The sequence below is a fragment of the Coturnix japonica genome, chromosome 1, assembly GCF_001577835.2.
Source record: "Coturnix japonica isolate 7356 chromosome 1, Coturnix japonica 2.1, whole genome shotgun sequence".
Lineage (NCBI taxonomy): Eukaryota > Metazoa > Chordata > Aves > Galliformes > Phasianidae > Coturnix > Coturnix japonica.
Window position 1 is genome coordinate 128,890,625 of NC_029516.1, and position 18,205 is coordinate 128,908,829.

General features: G+C 35.9%; 1 protein-coding gene across 7 annotated transcripts in view; it reads left to right on the forward strand.

Moving 5' to 3' along the window:
* Positions 1–18,205, forward strand: part of FGF14 (fibroblast growth factor 14) — a 357,381-nt gene that overhangs the window by 259,419 nt on the left and 79,757 nt on the right. For all 7 annotated transcript variants that reach the window (XM_032442013.1, XM_032442012.1, XM_032442015.1 and 4 more), the window contains one exon: positions 6,157–6,260. In XM_032442013.1, the coding sequence (XP_032297904.1) occupies positions 6,157–6,260 (104 nt within the window). The remainder of the gene's footprint in view (positions 1–6,156; positions 6,261–18,205) is intronic.

Below are 18,205 nucleotides of genomic sequence, written 5' to 3' on the forward strand. Positions count from 1 at the left end.
TGGGTTTAAATTCATTTTTGCAGTCTCCTTTTGTGTATTTTACAAGACAGTGATGTTGTGTGATAGAGTATGATGTAATGGACCTATTAGCTATTATTTAACAATGCTAAGTTTCCTCAAATCACATTAGCAAAGCAGGGCTGCAATTCTGCCAAACTCTCAGTAATATGTGTAAAGAGGAATTATTACATTTCTTCTCTTCTTTTAGCTTTTTTCTCTTTTTTCCTTCATTCAGGGCCTCATAGTTTCTGGTATTTGTTTTGGTATTTTACTATTATTTTTATTTTTGTAGTGATGACAGGAGCAACTGTGGTTAAAGCTGCATTTTTTTTTTTAAACTCATCTTGCTCAGTATAGCTGTCCCTCTCTTGCTTTGATTATAGAGGGTTTACAGTAGTTCACAGTGTTACTTGGTGTGAATGGAAGTTGCTCTAGGTGTTCACAGGGATCTCATGGACCTCACTGTTATTACTTTGGAAAAACAACAAAAGTTATAAAGAAATAGATGTTCTTTTTGTGCTTGTGATAACAAGCATTACATTCTGCTCCTGATCTCACACCCAAAACATCTTGATTTCTGACTTTGGTCTATATTCAGCATTCTGTCTTATGAGTGAAGGATAGTTTTATTAGGAAAACTAATTATGTTTGGGAAAAAGGGAATTCTGATTCTTTTATTTCTGAGATACAAACTCTGAATCTCTTGGCCCTTGTGGCTTGTCTGTATTTACCTTCAAAGCATACCTCAGACAACAACCACTGAAAAAATCCAAAATCGTAATACTTCCTTTGATACATGGTAGACCTGATTTTAGTACTCAAATGCTGTTATTTGGGCCTATTATGAGAATACAGTCATATTTAAAACATATTAAAAGGCTGTTGCTCACTTGCAGCCATAACTTATGAACTGGTAAATATCAGACTTAAGACTATCCAAACAACTTTGACTTGGCTGTGCTGTGCACATCTCTCACTTAATTATGCTGCACCATGCTTTACTTCCTTGATGACACTTGGTGCCTAGAAGAGCTAGTATGCAAGAAATCATGCTACCATTTAACATGCCTTTAGTTTCATCATTTAATGCATGTTCCTAACACTTTGTTTATATTTTCTAAGTTGACTGTGGAAATTTTAACATTTTTAATGTATTTCTAAGGTACCTACCACTAGAATATTTTGGTTTAGATTTAAAAAACACATCTTTAATGTGGTAAAATTTAGATTATTAACCTGAAATGTTTGCTGTCAGATTTTTAAATGCTTTTTTACTGCATTTTTTTCTTCAAAGAATTGCAGAGGCATTCAGCTGTCTATTTAACACTACCTTTAGGAGTTAGGGTAAGCCCAATTCTCCCACTGGTATAATCCTAGTCAATACGACAAGATCAATGGAGACCATGTTCAGCCTTGCTAAAAAGCACATTTTAATAACATCCTGTATTACACTGATCAGGTAGGATGTGTTTCTCCACCAGAAATTATTGGCAAATCTCTGAATATTAGCCTCCCCATAGTCATTATCAGCCTAAAAGATGTTCTGGTGGAATCATAGTTTTTGCCTGTGGGCCTGTAGATGGAAATAAATTAGAGAGATAGCTGCCTTGATCTGACTGCAGATTTGGTCCTGTGGGAAGTTTTCTTAACTGATACGAGGGTAATGCACATACAGAACAGAGAGCAAGTTATAAGCCTTATGCATTTGGTTTCTAGCAAGTTTCTTAAGAAAAACAGTAATCTGTAATGGCAATTTTTATGTAGCCGCAAGCCATTTAATAGACTTCCACAGGGATATCAAAATATCTGATTTCAGGCATTTCAGATCTAAAGTTAATATACTGTGATAAATATACAGAAAAAAAAATGGGAAAGAGAAATGTGTTGGGTTTGTGTTTTGATCAAGGAAAGGAAGGAGTTACTACTTATCAAAAAGTGGATTTCAACTATAACTTTGGCTAAAAAAGGTGGAAGTTTAGAATCTAACTCAAATTTATCCCAGCAAACCTTTCTCATGATACCTAGATGTATAACAATGAAAATTCTCTTTTCTGGGTGGTTGTTACAGTTAACTTCCCCCCACACCCATGTTCTGATCTTGAATGTAATGGGAATAGCATTGGAGGCTTAGGAAAGGGAAGAAAAATCAATTGTTTCGTAGTCATGGTTTAGATGGAATGCAAAAGAGCTAATTCAGTGTTCACAGGCTCAGAGCTGCAGAGGATGAAGGGTTTTACTCACACCACTTCTGTCACTTTGTTCCCTTGATTTCCTGATGTTCCCACCTCTTATTTGTTGATGGATTTACCAGTGTCTGTACTTAAACATGAAACATAGGAGAACTGAGCACTGGACTGTTGAAGAATGTTCTCTCTCAGCTAATTTATGGACAAATTGGGCTAGATTTAGGCAACTGAGATGTTCAGTGACCAAACTTCTCTCTTATTTTTGGGTTTGGATCATTTTTTTAAAGACAGACAGAAGCTAGCAGCATGGTTATTTTTCTCCACCAAGTTAAGGGTATAACTTAGGCTGTGTAGATCTGATATGCTGGCAAACTCTGGAAACAGCTTTCAACTCTTGTGAAGCAGAATTTTATTAGAGTGGGGGATAACACAAGAAAATCTTAGGCAGGTTTTAAGTTTGCAATTGGGTATGGAAGTCCTGCTCACTAAATTGTACTTCACAGTTATGTTCATGAGGAAATTGATTTCCTTTGGCCAACTTCAGCAAGTAAAAATCACATGCTGTGCATTACTGATGTGTGTTTTGCTGATCTCAGTATGAAGCATACCAGTGAACATTTATGAATCAATTGTAGACTAGCCTCCCAACTTTCAATGAAGTCTGAAAAAGTTTCAGTAGGTACTGAATATTCAGTATGTGCAGAATTACAGTAATTCAGATCACTTTGTAAAATTTTATGGTCTTGCGCTAATTCCAGCAACTCTGACAACATCTCGTTAATACTTGGTGGCATTGAAAGACACATTATATCCCCTCCTTGTTGCTTTCTAAATTTGCTAGCAGCTATAAGAAGTTCCATTAATTTTATAGATTATATGAAACATTGCCATGTTACAGGCCTCTAAATTTTCCTTCAGTGGTTGGGTTTTTTGTGTTTTTTTTTTTTTCTTCCTATTTCTGCCTCTTTATTTTTATTGGTAATGCAGTAAATGAAATTTGTGTTCCACAAGTTTTGATTGAAGCAGTGTAATTTGGGGTTATTTTTCATTAGCAGTTTGTCATAAATTACTTGGCTTTCCTTCCTAGTATCCTCAGAATATTTGCTGCCCCTCCACTAGTGGGCTATTCATATCCAGGTTTCCTCCTGGAATTTCTTGTTTTCTTGAAAGAAAATGAATTTAGCAATGCGTCTCTCCATTTCTTTTCCATTTATTTTTCAGTCCCTTTAGCCTGAGTAAAAAGCCCTGATGTTAATTTGGCTCTAGTTTTGCTGTGACAAACTTATCCTCCTCCACGACCCAGGATAATGGTTTTGCTGTTTTAGACATTTTTTTTCATTTGAGGGCATTGGCTATTAAAAAAAAAAAAAAAAAAAAAATAAATTCTAATTATACTTGAATATGTAAAATCTCTCAAGTAATATGGTGTTTATCCTACAGTCATAGGATATCTTGTCTACTACTGCCATATTTCTCCGATTCATGTTTATTTTTTGTTGTCTAAAGAGGAAGACTTTTCTGTATACTATATTTTTATGGATACCAGCCCAGTAAGATCCAAAAATGACCGAAACTTTCAGAAATTACTGAAATAGTAATACTACATATTTGTTTTACTTCTTATCTGAAGTCATCTATTCTATTTTTCTTTGTAAATCCATAACTTTGTTTTCTGTTCTTCCACACCCATTTTGTCTTGCATCTGTAGGAACTGCCTTACTACAACAATTTTTGGCTTTATACTGGTTCTACGTTTTCATGAAAAGGTCTAATGATACATATGATTCTGTGATTTTAGAGCCTTTTTCTTTATTAGAATATTCCAGAAAATGTTATTTTTGAAGGAAAGATGGTCTTTTTTTGCACATGCTTCTATCTAGCAACATGCAAGATAGAACATGCTTCTAACAAGCAACCCACTTTTTTCACTTCTAAAGACTTGATCAGCTTCATCATAAGCTGTAACTTTGTGTCTTGTGACCAACCAGGCGTTTTTGTATCTTATGAAAATGTGCTCATTTACTGCAAATTCACTGGTCTTTTTCACTTCATTTGGGCTTCGCTGCTGGCACTCTAATTGCAAGCAGCCTCATAGTCTATGCATTATGGTCAGAACTAAATTTTGAGGAATTCACTGTAGATACTACTGTGCTCCTGAAACATGGCTTTGTCCAACGATGATTACCTATGCCCATATTGAACATACAAGTTGTGCTTTTGGTTATCATCCAAGTACTTGTAAATCCATGACTCATCCACTTTGGAAAACTGCTTTGCATGAACTCTGGTACATCCAGACCTTTTCTTCAGAGGATGATATGTACTTTGCAGTTGTTTTCTTCAAACGAGTCAGTACATTTAGTATAGGTGTGTTTGCTGCCTTAAGTCATAAAAGAAAAATTGATATGTGTCTTATCTGCTGAACACTGATCTTTTTAACAAATACAGTGGGCAGTGGGGCTCTTCTAAAGGGATCTTCAAGGACTCTTGTAGTCTTTTGTCTGTGCTTCTAGTTCTGAATTGTAAATACCATTTAGGGTCCTGTTCTTACTCTGCACTTGAAGCCCAGAAAGCCAACATTATACTAAACTGCATCAAAAAAAGTGCAGCCAGCAAGGTGAGAGAGCTGATTTTTCCCCTCTATTCTGCTCTTGTGAAGCCCAGGTGTGGGGCCCCCAGCACTTGAAGGGTGTGGAGCACCTCTCCTACAAAGACAGGTTTACTTGGACTTCTTTGTTCTGAAGAAGATTCCAGGCAGACCTTATAGAAAGAAGCCTTTCAGTACCTAACCAGACTTACAAGAAAGCTGGAAAGGAATTTGTTACCAGGAAGTGTAGTGATAAACAAGCAGAAACTGTTGGAAACAAACAGAAAGTAGATTTACATTAGATATAAGGAAGAAATCCTTTATTATGAAGGTGGTAAGGCACTGCAACAGGCTGCACAGAGAAGCTGTTGATGCTGCATCCCTGGAAGAGTTCAAAGCCAGGTTGGATGGGTAACCTTTGTCTAGTGGAAATTACCTAAGGCAGAGATCTTGGAATTAGGTGATCTTTAAAGGTCCCTTCCAATCCAAACATTGTTATAATTTTTCAGGAGAACAGATTGCTTGTTTTTCTGCTATTAAACAGCTGGTTTAATATAAAATGTATATGTTGGAAGTAAAATTTTCTTATATTTTTTCTTTTTCTGTTGCTGTTGTGAGAATAGCACCCTTTTCCTCTTCAGGGTGATCTTTTTCAAACTAGTCAAAACAGTGCCTTCTTTTGTTGTTGCAGAGATATATATCATTGCTAGGGTATCTGCTATTAGCTGTTTTTTAGTTAAAATCATGTTTTTCCAGATCTTAAGCCTTTGAACATGTTTGATATTCATCTCAATAGGATTTATACACTTTTAGAGTCAAACACATATTTCAGTGCTTTCCTGAACTAGGACAAGAATCTACCACTACCTGAGGCTTGTAGAAAATACATAATTTACAAAACCAAATAATTTTTTCCAGGTTTAAAATCAGGGCCCCCTTGAAATCAATCATAACAAGAGTTCATCTTAATCCAGTAAAATAAAACTGTTTAAGAAAATATAAACCTACTTATCTGAATCAGAAGATATGTGTTCTGCAGGATATCTCTCAAGTATTGCCTTTATGATCAATTTATACTGGTGAAGAAAATTTTTGGCTCTTTGATTATTTTGAGAATGTTTGATATACTTGTGTCTGCAGTGCTTTGTATTTGCTAGTTAGCGCTTATGCCTAATACTGTGTGTTGCGGGAATTACTGCTAAATAGACTCTCAGGCTTTAATTTTAAAGGTTAACTTTACTAGTAACAAGACTTTCTGAATTAGCTAAATCTCAAAATCAGAAAAAAAGAACCAAAAGAAATAAGTGTCTTTCTTAATGTTGTTTGTTAAAATATTTTAATAACCATAATATATTCACATCTGGTCATGTTTTCTCTTCACAGCGTTATTCAACCTTATACCAGTGGGACTTCGAGTTGTTGCTATCCAGGGTGTAAAGACTGGGTTGTATATAGCCCTAAATAATGAAGGTTTCCTCTACACATCAGTAAGTACCTTTCTGAACTCTGTTAGAGGCAGAGCTGAAGATTAAATTTGTACTGGAATGTAGATGTGTGGTCACCTGTAAGAAGTACAGTCATGTCTGCACTTTTTATTTATTCATATAGTACACCCACCTGTGTACTCATATATACATGCAGCATATCTATAGATGATATGTAGTAGAAAACACTGTATGCTGTATATGAGAGTATATGTGTTAGTAGAACAGTAGGCTGTATTGGTAGTGTGCATTATACCACAAAGATTATTATTTTCAATTAAATTCTCCAGAAAACACAAATAAAGACCTGCAGTTCTTTCTTTCAGAGTTGTTCAGAATCCAGAAGCTGATAAACAGTTAGGTTTATTGATAAAACAATAATTATAATTATAAAATCAATATAAACAGTCATTTATAGCCTTAAGTTTATTGTAGTGTTCTAACTGTATGCTTAGCACTATGGACTTTTTAATGTTGGCTATCAGAAACAATGTGAATTCTCTGAAGAACAGAATATTTGTATAAAGATCAAAGTATAAGAAAAATTCTTTTGAGTCATGAGCAATATTGCTGTATAAAGTGATTGGAAAGGCCTCTGTTTGTTTAGGATATTCCAGAAGATTTAATGCTAATCAGTCAGTCTGTTATGAATATAAAAATCTTCAATTTTGCGTAAATTAACGTCTTAACCTCCTTTAGAAGACAGACAAACTTTAATAGGAGCAGGCAGTTCTGTCAAGAAGTGGCTTAAAGGATTTTTCGTTACTATTTTTTATTGCCCTCTATGTCAAATTTATTTTAATAGTACTTTTTCCATTTCTTGCGTCATGTAATTCTTAATTTCCCACTGAGTTACAATACACTGCTTTGTTTTCAGTATCCATTGAAAGGAAATTGGACAGATTAAGTTTCTGATGCCCTCAGGGAAAGTATTCTGTTTGTTTCAAAAATACAATTGTCTTGGAAAACCTAATTAGGGGGAAAAATGGAACTAATCTTGAATGTCAACGTCAAGACAAAGAGAAAATTGCTGCTTATAAGAGATCTGTTGGAAACTCCACCAGCATTATATGAAACAATTTTTTTTTTCTTCTGTTCAAGACAATAACAAACAAACAAACAAAAAAAATCTATCATAGGAAAACAACATCTGACATGCAATATTTTCTGTCAGAAGGAAGAAATCTAGAAAATAAAATATGGAACTGGTAGTATTAGGACATTACTGACTTCCCAGTTCTATGTGGGGAATTCTTTTCAGTATGATGAACAGTACTTTCAAGAGTGTTACGTGTTGGTACAGCTATATCCCTGTCCAGAGCTTTCTGAAATAATACTTCTTCCTTCAAAAAAGAACTATGAATTTTAGGAAATGTATCCATTTCTTGGTGGGTCATCCTGCTCAAGGAGGGAAGAATCTGTGACAAATTTCTGGTGATTTCCATGCATACATATTTTTCCGAAAATGGCCCAGCTTAGATGAGTGGTGCCATCTGGGGAAGGGAAAGTACATGAAACAGACCTGTAAAACATCCTCAGATCATTCAAGGTATTTCTTGTGACAGTAGTGGGAATCTGAATTCCCTTGTTCCTATGTCTTTTTAAACAATGAAGGTTATTTAGGTTGTGAACAGCCTTGTGGATATAAATAAATGGTTATGTAAGTCAAAAATGCAATCCACATGTAATGTTTTGCAGGACCGCTTATTTTTCATTGCCACCTAGTAGTAAGCCTTTTGTGCTTGGTGTCTTCTTATATTCCCGTGGTTACTGAAAACTTGTTCGGAACTTGAACTTTGTTCTGTGAATGTTTTCATGTTTTTAATGTATTTCATTTAAAGATTTCATGGGAAAGTGTCTCAAACTGTCACTTTAGCTTGTGTGAGGTAAGGAAAATTAGTATTTTGGGGCTGTACTGCTTTCTATTTCTTGTTCAAAGAATAAAAAGGTGACTGGACCATTAGGTGACAAAGAGAAGTGACACATCAGAAAACTGAGTGGAAACCTTGGGCTTCAGTATGTCTACAAAATGATTTTCAACTTACACTTTTGTCAAAAATGAAATGTAGTAATATTTTGGAGTTTAATGCAGATTTAAAAAGTGGTCATTTCCCATAATGGAGGTTTGATTGTTTCATATTAATGTATTGAAAATTTTGATAATGTATTTTCATCTCCGTAATTGACTGCTTTCAGCATAGAGACTAGCACATTTGAAAATAAGAAGACAAAGCATGAGAGAGAAAATAGCCCATTCCCTGAGGATCAAGATGAAGAAATACTGTATGCAGAATGCTCTAAATACTGTCCTTTGCAGAAAAAAAAGTATGTTTTTATCCAGACACTTTTTATTAGTGCCTTCCTTGATTCTTGGTTACTGTGGTTTATCTACCTCATCTGCAATAAATATATATGTATATTACTTGTTTTCCCCTTGATTTTAAGTTTGGTATGCCCTCTACTGTCACTAAAATAAGTAACAAATGATGGGAGTGCTTGTTAAAATTTTCATATATTTAAATATATAAAAATATGTACCTAGAAGAGGTGATTGCTGGACTGCTCTCTATTATCTTTGAGAGGTCTGGGGGAAGGGGGGGGGGGGGGGGGGGAGGTGCCTGAGGACNGGGAGGTGCCTGAGGACTGGAGGATAGCCAGTGATGTCACTTTGGTCTTCAAAAAGGGCAAGAAGGAAGATTCGGGGATCTACAGGCCAGTCAGCCTCAACTCTGTCCCTGGAAAGGAAATGAAACAGCTTGTTCTGGATGCAATCTCCAGATATCAGGAATAGGCAGCATGGGTTCACCAGGACAAGGTCATGCTTGACCAAACTGGTAGCTTTCTGTGATATCAACACTGGCTGGGTGGATGGACAGAGAGCAGTGGATGTAGAATACCCTGATTTCAACAAGACATTTGACACTGTCTCGTACAACCTCATTATAACAAAGATGAGGAAGTATGGGATAAATAAATGAACACTGAACTGGTTTGGGAACTGACTGACTGGCCAATCTCAGAGGGTTGTGATCAGTGATGCTGAGTCCATTTGAAGGTCTGTATCTAGCAGTGTTCCCCAGGGATCGATGCTGGCTCTGGTCTTGTTCAAAATCTTCATCAGTGACTTTGATGAGAGGATAGTGTTCACCCTCAGCAAGTTTGCTGATGATAAAGAGCTGTAAGGAATGGCTGACACACCAGAAGGCTGTGCTGCCATTCAGTGAGACCTGGACAGGTTGGAGAGTTGGGCAGAGAGGAACCTGATGAGGTATAATGAAAGCAAGTGTAGAGTCTTGAACCTAGGGTGGAATAACTGCATGCATCAGTACAGGTTGGGTTATGACCTTCTGGAGAGGAGCTCTGCAGAGAAGGATCTGGGTGTCCTGGTGGAGAACAGGTTGGCCACGAGCATTCTGGGGTGCACTGAAAAGAGCGTGGCCAGCAGGTCAAGGAAGGTAATCATCCCCCTCTGCTCTGCCCTGATGTGGCCTCACCTGGGGTAATGTGTCCAGCTCTGGGCTCCCCAGTACAGAAAATAAAGAGTCCACTGAAGGGCCTTGAAGATGATAAAGGGCCTGGAGCACCTCTCTTACAAGGAAAGGCTGGAAAGCCTGGGTCATTTTGGCCTTGAGAAAAGAAGACTCACAGGGTGTCTGATCAATGTCTATAAATATCTACGGTGCAGGAGGCAAAAGGACAAGGTCAGATTCTTTTCAGCAATGTGTGGTGATAGGAAACGGGGGTGGGGGGTGGAGTCTCCGTATCTGTAGATGTTCAAGACCCACCTATACACCTACCTGTGCAACCTGGTCTAGGGGGACTGCTTTGCAGGGAGGTTGGACTTGATGATCTGTAGAGGTACCTTCCAGCCCCTACAATTCTGTGATTCTGTGATTACTGACTGATTATGAACATTTCCAAAAATGGAAGCATGAGCTATAGATTAAGTGGTATTTGTATTGTCTAAGTTGAGATCGAAATGATGCATAGCTCTTCTGAGAATGTCTCAGTGAACCTTTTTGCATTCACAATATATGAAACCTGTAACTTGTGAGGATATTCTACATTTTAATGCCTCACTTCATAAACTGAAAACACCAGCTCAATCATTTTTATCATGAGCTTCACTAATTAAGCAGTAGCACTGACAGGAAAGATATTATGTGTGATCCATCTTTCTCTGATATAAGGTACTTAATAAGAGAAAAATGAAGGTACAGTGATGGAGACCAGTTCTGCTTGTAGGTTGTTGTTGTATGCAGATTAGCAATGTCTTCTTGCTTTGTTTTGATTATTTTTTATGTCTCTTTTTGCCAGCTTCAGAGTTGTTTGCTTTTATCATACTTTATTCTGCCACATTTGAATAGGATTTTTTTCAATCAATTCACAGAATTATTATTATTATTATTTTAAGGCAAATAAATTAGATAGATGACTGTTATGGCAATATTTCTTTTATAAAACAGAAAGGCAGGGACAGCGCATTGTGTCAGAAAGTGATCTGTACTTGCCTCATATAAGAAAAGTTTAATAGAGAGGAGATTGAAAAGCACATTTTAGGGAGTATATTCCTCTGTAGCTTGGGATGCATTGCTTGAGTGGTGAAAGAAAGTTCAGTGTGTTCCAGAAGGAGTTGCAATACAGTATCAGGGAGGAAGAATACATCTGCATGGTTTATGCTTATTTATATCTGTGTTTGGAGATAGGTAATTTGTCTCTCAAGTTGCCTGCCAAAAATAAATACAGCAAAGTGCTAATGTATTTATTAGTACAGCTGAGCAGAACAGAGCTGCAGATAAGCTTATGGTGATATCACTGTGAAGAGTCTGATGCTTATACTTGTTACTCTCTGGATGTTTAGGACTAGAAGTGGTTACTATTTGAACTAGGGTTCATGGTTTTTATATAGTAGAAGTATGCTAATTTTAATATACAACAAAGATTACTAGAACTGCAACAGTATTTTATGTTAGCTCTATCCCTGGCAGCTCTTTCAGTCTGGACTGAAAATTCGTGGTAATATTTCTTGACATTTAAACTAAATTTTTATGTCCTATTCATTGAAGTCCACAATTTTTTTTTTTCCTTTGTAAGAAAAACTTTCATATTTGCTTAAAATATTACTTTTCCTTTCCTGAGTTAATTTCTCATGTGCATTTGCAATAATCTCTTGATAATCCCTAAGATTACAGAAATGTGCGATGAAGTAAATCCTGAAGGCTAAAAAGCAGCTTGTCCAAATTTCATGTCAAAGAATGGAAGATTAGAGACTCAGCAGCTGCAGTTGAATATTTTTCAATTAATAATGTTATGACAAAGAATAGTATCTGTATGCTAAAATGAGTACAATCTAATCTCATGCTTCAGGAAGTAAGGTGATGGCCACAAGGATCAAGAGGAATGCTTTCTTCAATATATGGCATCCTTTCCTGTAGATGCACTGGATGAGGTTTGCTTCTGAGTTATTTTGCAATTGTCACAGCCAAAGGCTGATTATGAGCTTGATGGTCCAGCAGCCTAATCTAGTCTGTCAAATCTTTGCTTCTAGCACTTCTTGTTTCTCATGGTAACCTCTCTGTACTTTTGGCCAGTGTTTGTTTTGTTACAGAAATACAACTGCACTTTTCTGGATGGTTCTTTATCCTCAGTTTAGGTGGTCAGAGTTGTCTGTAATCCCAAACGCTAAATGGTGTGTACAGTGTAGTCTTCCAATGTCCCTATTTCTATTATTTTATTTCCATAGTAATTCTCACTACAGAAGCCTATCAAAAAGATCATGTTCAACATTTCTGATCTTCCATTAATCATATATGAAAAGTGGCTATCAAAGATTTAAAATCTCTCAAATTTTAAAACATTTTCAAAACCATGTTTCTCATCAAAACCTAATACATTTTTCTATTATCAGTTAATATTTAAAATACGGAAGACAATTGTAGATGGATTTATGGTAAGTTGATATCCCTTACAGAATACATTTGATGTAATTAAGACTAATTACTGGATGCTCAAGATTTCTAGGTAAGAAATAATGATAAACAGTATGGAATTGATTAGACATAAGTGAAGCTGTCTATCACGGGTGCTGCTGAACAGCTAAGGTATCTTCTGTTATTCAGGTCTTTTATTTCCAAAAATGATTGTGATTGGCTGAAGAATGGCTTTAGGTAGGCAAAATTCTGCTTTTATTATCCAATAAAAGTGCTATACTATCTGACAACATGAAATAATCACTTGCATTTTCATTTTTATAAATCTCTTAAACTTTCAACTACCTGGATCAGAATATTCAATTTATATCCCATAATATTAAAATATAATAAATCCCAGAAAAGAGGAAACCATTGTATTTACCTGTGTAATTAAGGAAAACTTTGTAAGAATTTGTTATCTTCAAGGAACTTGAAAGGTGCCAATCACATCCTATTAGGAAGCTGTTGTCATAAGTGTGAGATTATTAATATGTCTGTGTCTGTTGACTGTGTTGGTAGCAGGGCATAACTGAACACTTATAAAAATCCCTCTTGCAAGGGTTAAACTGATGATTGCTTGCAGTGTTTATTCAACATATTCTATTCACTGTCAGATAAGAAGGAGTCTTGACTGATTCTTGTTGACTTGACAAGTATTCTTGTTTTTTAGCAGAATACAATTACAGCCTTAGGGAAATACTGTCTCCCCCGAGGGCATCTCAAGAGGAATCATAAATCTGTAGAAAATAAGCAGTCAAACCTGAATTCTCACTAAAAGCTTTGGAGTAGGGGTGGGAAGGTGATTCACCTCATCATGTTTGAATTCAGTTATTAATGTTCTCTACATTCTGTTCTCCTGATATATTTGTCACTAAACATCTTGTTATAAAAGGTGACATGAAATCACTACCTGGCAAAACACAAATCTCTGGACTTAATATGCAGGATCTGCAGGAAAATTCTGTACTGAAAAGTAACTGAAAAGCTGAAGACTGAATTCTTTCTGTGCACCTGTGGATTTCTTTTTCCAATAACACGCGATGTTGCAGATAGCTTTGGCTTGTTAATAAGATAGTAGAGCTTCTTCAGCATTGCCAAACATTTACACTACACTACTCAATCTCTTGTGTGGTTGAGGCTGCAAGTCTGAAAACAGTGTTTCAATATGAAAATGAAACATCAGTGGTTTGCAGCGTTGCAGATGTATTCAGCTAAAGACCTAGAGTTTTCCACAAAAGAGATGTGATTGCCTAATTCACCATGGAATTGTTTACTTATTGCAGAATTGCCTAACAGCTGATGAATCAAAAAATAAATAAATAAAAAGAGAGAAAGGATTTTATGCCACTGGAACAAAAAAGGGTTTTTATACCACAGGCAAAAAAAAAACCAAAATATAACCAACCTTTCAAAAACATAATACGTTCACTTTTTCATGTCCCTCTTGGCCAGCATCTGACTTCCATGTTATGACTGATGTTCCCTAAGTAGTTATACCCTGTCATATTGCCATTCAGGCTACAGGCAAAAATCAAACACAGTCCAGATTGTCAACAAAGAGAATAATATTATGAAGACCAGCTCCTAAAGGTAGCTTAGAAGATGTTAAGGATATGTATAAGGGTATTTTTATTCATTTGCTAAGTGTTGGTATTGCTACTACTGCAGCTTTATTTCCAAAAGCTACTGCAGCTTTATTTCCATATATATATAATATTTCAATTAAAAATTAAACCCAATAGTGATAAAGCAATTTTTTTAAAATTAATTTATTTTTTGTTTAACTGGAGTATGTTTGAACATTCCCTGCTAAAGGAAGAACAAGGCACATATTACTGCAATAATGTGAGGACAGACTGGTCACACAAAAAAGTGAAATGTAATTGATAAGAATAATCTTCAAGTTCTATCTTCATAAATCATTGATGTTCTCAGGGAGATATGAACAGAAAAATGTATTCTCTCAGAACTCAGCAGCAGTAGTAATTTAATACTTTCATAATAATTACTTTTCTTTTTATAATGGGATAGAATAATTTGGTAGAAATTTTTTCCATTACTTTCAGTGGAATCTGGAAGTATATGGCTTTACTCCATTAGTTACTAGAAGGATTTGTGTCAGTGTAAGTATCATCCTAATTCACTTTCTTCTTGAACAAATTGTAGAAGGAAGGACCTCTCTGTAGAATAAAATAGAATAATTCAGTTGGAAGGGACCAGTGAAAATCATCTCATCTAGCTGACACTTTCAGGGCTAACCAAAAGTTAAAGCATGTTAATGATGGCATTATCAAAGTGTCTGTTGAACACAGATAGGCGTGGGGCACCAATGACTTCTCTAGGAATTCTGTTCCGGTGTTTCACCAGCCTCACTGTAAAGCAGCCTGAGTATCCACTTGCACAATTCTGTGCTGTTCCCCTGCATTCTATCATTGGTTACCAGAGAGAAGAGATTGGAGCCTCCCTCTCCACTTCTCCTCAAGAGAGGTATTTGACATCTGAATGTTGCTAGCAAAAAGTATATTTAATTCCAAAGTACATACCACGTGCATTTGTTCCTCCACCCCCACACCCCCCCTTTTTTTTTTTTTTTTTTTTTTTTTTTTTTTCTCTCTAGAGAACTTTTAAGGCTTAGGAAAAGAGAGCAGGAAATAGCATTTAATATTCTTTTTCAACCCTTAAATTGTTCATGAAGGGTACTGCTTTGACAGTTTTCTTCTTGACATTTGAAGATCGAGAGTGTGCCCTTGTCTGTTCATTTTCAAGTATCTGTTGGCACCAGCAGTGAAGGAGATGAAAGAATCAGCCTTTCAGGCACTGGAAGCAACAACTTCAGAAACATTAACTGAGGCAATTCTATTACACATTTAGCATTCATTTGAGCATTGAGGATGGCTGTAGAGTAGCCGCTGGGAAAAGAATAAGAGATAAAATTGATATATACTTGGGGAAATTTCACTATATCTTTGACAGCTGACAGCATCTTGTCCTGTGCCATCCTACTCAGACTTGTGAAAGCTGCTTTTCCTCAACTGACATTAGTGGAAGAATAGATAGATCATTTGAGCTTTGAATTCCAGAGATTATTATATGGGGATAACTGCTCTGTAGAGGACATGAAAAATAGTAAAACACTGTCTAAAGTACTGTTTGATTCATAACTTTGGATATATAAATATGTCATTGAGGGGGAAAAAAATGGAGACAGCAGAATGGATTAGGATGACTGAACATAATCGTATTAGGTTCACTTACTATACTACCAATAATATGAAAATGGTCTCATTAATATATCATGTCTGAAAATACTCAAGGTGAAAACAACCGCACTAGAAACTGTTGGAATTACCCTTGTAGGAGAAGGCAGGGGTGCTGACTTATTAAATACAAACAAGGCAGAACACTCACACAAAGTATCCTTTAATTTGATATGGTCCCAGATTTTGTTGTTGAAGAGTCATGTTCAACTTCATTAGCCTATAGATCATGCCAAACTCAAATATAGCATAAATATGTCTGGACCAGGCTCTGAGCAACCAGATCTAGCTGTAGCTGTCCCGGTTCACTGGGGGCAGAATTGGACTAGATGACCTTTAAGGGTCTCTTCCAACTCAAATGATTCTATGGTTCTTTGAACTTCTGCTGTTATCATAGAGTCATAGAATGAATGACTTTGGTTGGAAGAGACCTTAAAAATCATTAGTTCCAACTCCTTGTTCTGGTCTTAAAGAAAAGATTCTATGAACTTGTTAACCCTTTAAGAGGAAATATGAGCCAAAAGTGAGAGAAAGTTTCTGGACAGTTTTGTGGAATGAAAGCCTTAAATTATGTACATTTCAGGAAAATGTTGATGTTTTGGTTAATGGTAAAGTCACAAAAGAAGTCCTCAGGTGTAACCGTTAATATATCACTGAATGAAGGAATAGTGAACAACAGTTGTGAAATCATAGCTATTCACAATGCTAATTCCTGAATACTAAATGGGTGCAAACTTGGTTATGCGCAAATATCTCCTGAGTCAGCAATAAATTTTGTTGGTTTTGTTGTTGTTTTGGTTTTTGTTTGTTTGTTTCATATCTCATGGAACTAAATATGAGGTAAAATGAAAGACCTTATTTAACCTAATAATTATTGTCTGTTGCATACATTCAAGCTTAGCAGTAAATAGTGAAAAATCCTCTTTGCATCTTTAAAGAAAAGAAGTAAAAACAGCTTGTAAAAAGCAAAATATTTTTATTAAAGATGTTAACTATAAATTTGGAATATTATGAAACAGGTACTTTGCAGTTATCCTCCTAAACAGTTGATTTATTTAGAGAAATAATTACTCATCGAAATGTTCAATATGTTGAATTGTATTTTGATTTAGGTTTGAGAAGTGTGCTTAAATATACCTTGAATTTTTCATCAAAATTTTAGAAGAATTGCAAGGAAATAAGAGCATGAGTCTTAACACATTTAATTGTGCTCCTACAGTTTGTATATGAAAGAGGGAGGGTAGCATAAAGAATCCCCCCCACACACACACACTTAGAAATAATGTAAATTATACATAAATACGTAGTTTAAGCACAGATATTAAAGTAAAACCATTGTAGAAGGCCAGAGTGGGGTCTTTTCAGAACCTTCTCCAAGCTGAACTAGCCTAACCCTCAGCCCTGTCTCCATAGAAGAGGTGCTCCAGCCCTCTGGATCATCTTTGTGAACCTTCTCTGTACCAGCTCCACCAGCTCCACAGTAATCAAAGCAGGAGGCTTTGCATTTAAGATTATGTAACAATAACTTCATAAAAATGCAGAGAACAATAGACCACTGTTTTGCTTCTTAGTTGTTCCCATCTCCTTGTAAATTCCTAAACAGACTGGATGGCGTGTGAAGAAAGGGTCTTCAAGAGGTTTGCTAAATATGTTTGTGCAAAGCAACATGTCTTGAAAAACATCCACATCTATTTTCTTTTTGTCAAGTCCTATTTGTTAGAGCAACAGAGAACTCCTTTATCTCTAGATGAAAAAAGGAATTTTATTTGGCATTTTATGGTGTGCATTTTCTCAAGGTTTCCAACTCAATTCCCCTGACTGGTAGGCAGCAGGGGATTTTCTATCTCATGCTTGAGATTGTTATTAGTATCTCTCTATTAATGTCAAATTGATACTGCTCTGTGATTGGAATGACCTAGAAAGCAAGCTTTACTGGATAAACCCCTATTAGAGTGACATACTGTGCTTTTATTGTGAGGTAAATCTCTAGATCCATGAAGGCAATAACAAATACATTATAAAAGAACTAATTTGCTTATTTTACAGTGTGAACAGTTAAAACAAGTATAAGCAATAAGGAAATACATCCATTAGCACTTTTTTTCTCATTGCTATACACATTCCAATCATCAGAATTGAGAGGAAGGCAGGTTTTTCTAGGATGGGTTGTTAAATCAGTAATCTGATATTCTGCTAATAAAAGATTACATGGAGGAATTCCTACACATGAGCAGTTTGATGCTTACAGGTAGCCTCAGTGAGGAGGAAACTGCTGCTTCTTTGTAAAAATCTGTGTGAAACCAGAGCCTGAGCAGTGCTGTCAAATACCAATAACACAGTGACAGAGACTTCTTGTTTTGTTAATGGCTTCCACCTGAGAATCCCACAGAATGTGGCCTATAGGAATGAAATCAGCTTTAAAATACTGTGTAAGCTGAGCATGAGTCCTTGTAAGCAATCTTCCTTTTTTCAGTAAATAAATAAATGAAAGTTTTTAGGATGCTGTGCAATTTAAAAGCATTTAAGTGACCATGGTAACAGAAGCATATATTAAGATTTCAGATATGTGAGCATAGAAATCTCCTAAAACTACTCAGTGCAGTCACCAGTTCTTTTTGTACACTGTTGTTCATCTGGGATCTGAAAAGGTTAGATGATAGGTATCAAAATTTCTCGTGTTTTCTTAAAGTCGTAACAGATTCAAAGCAGTGCCACAAGA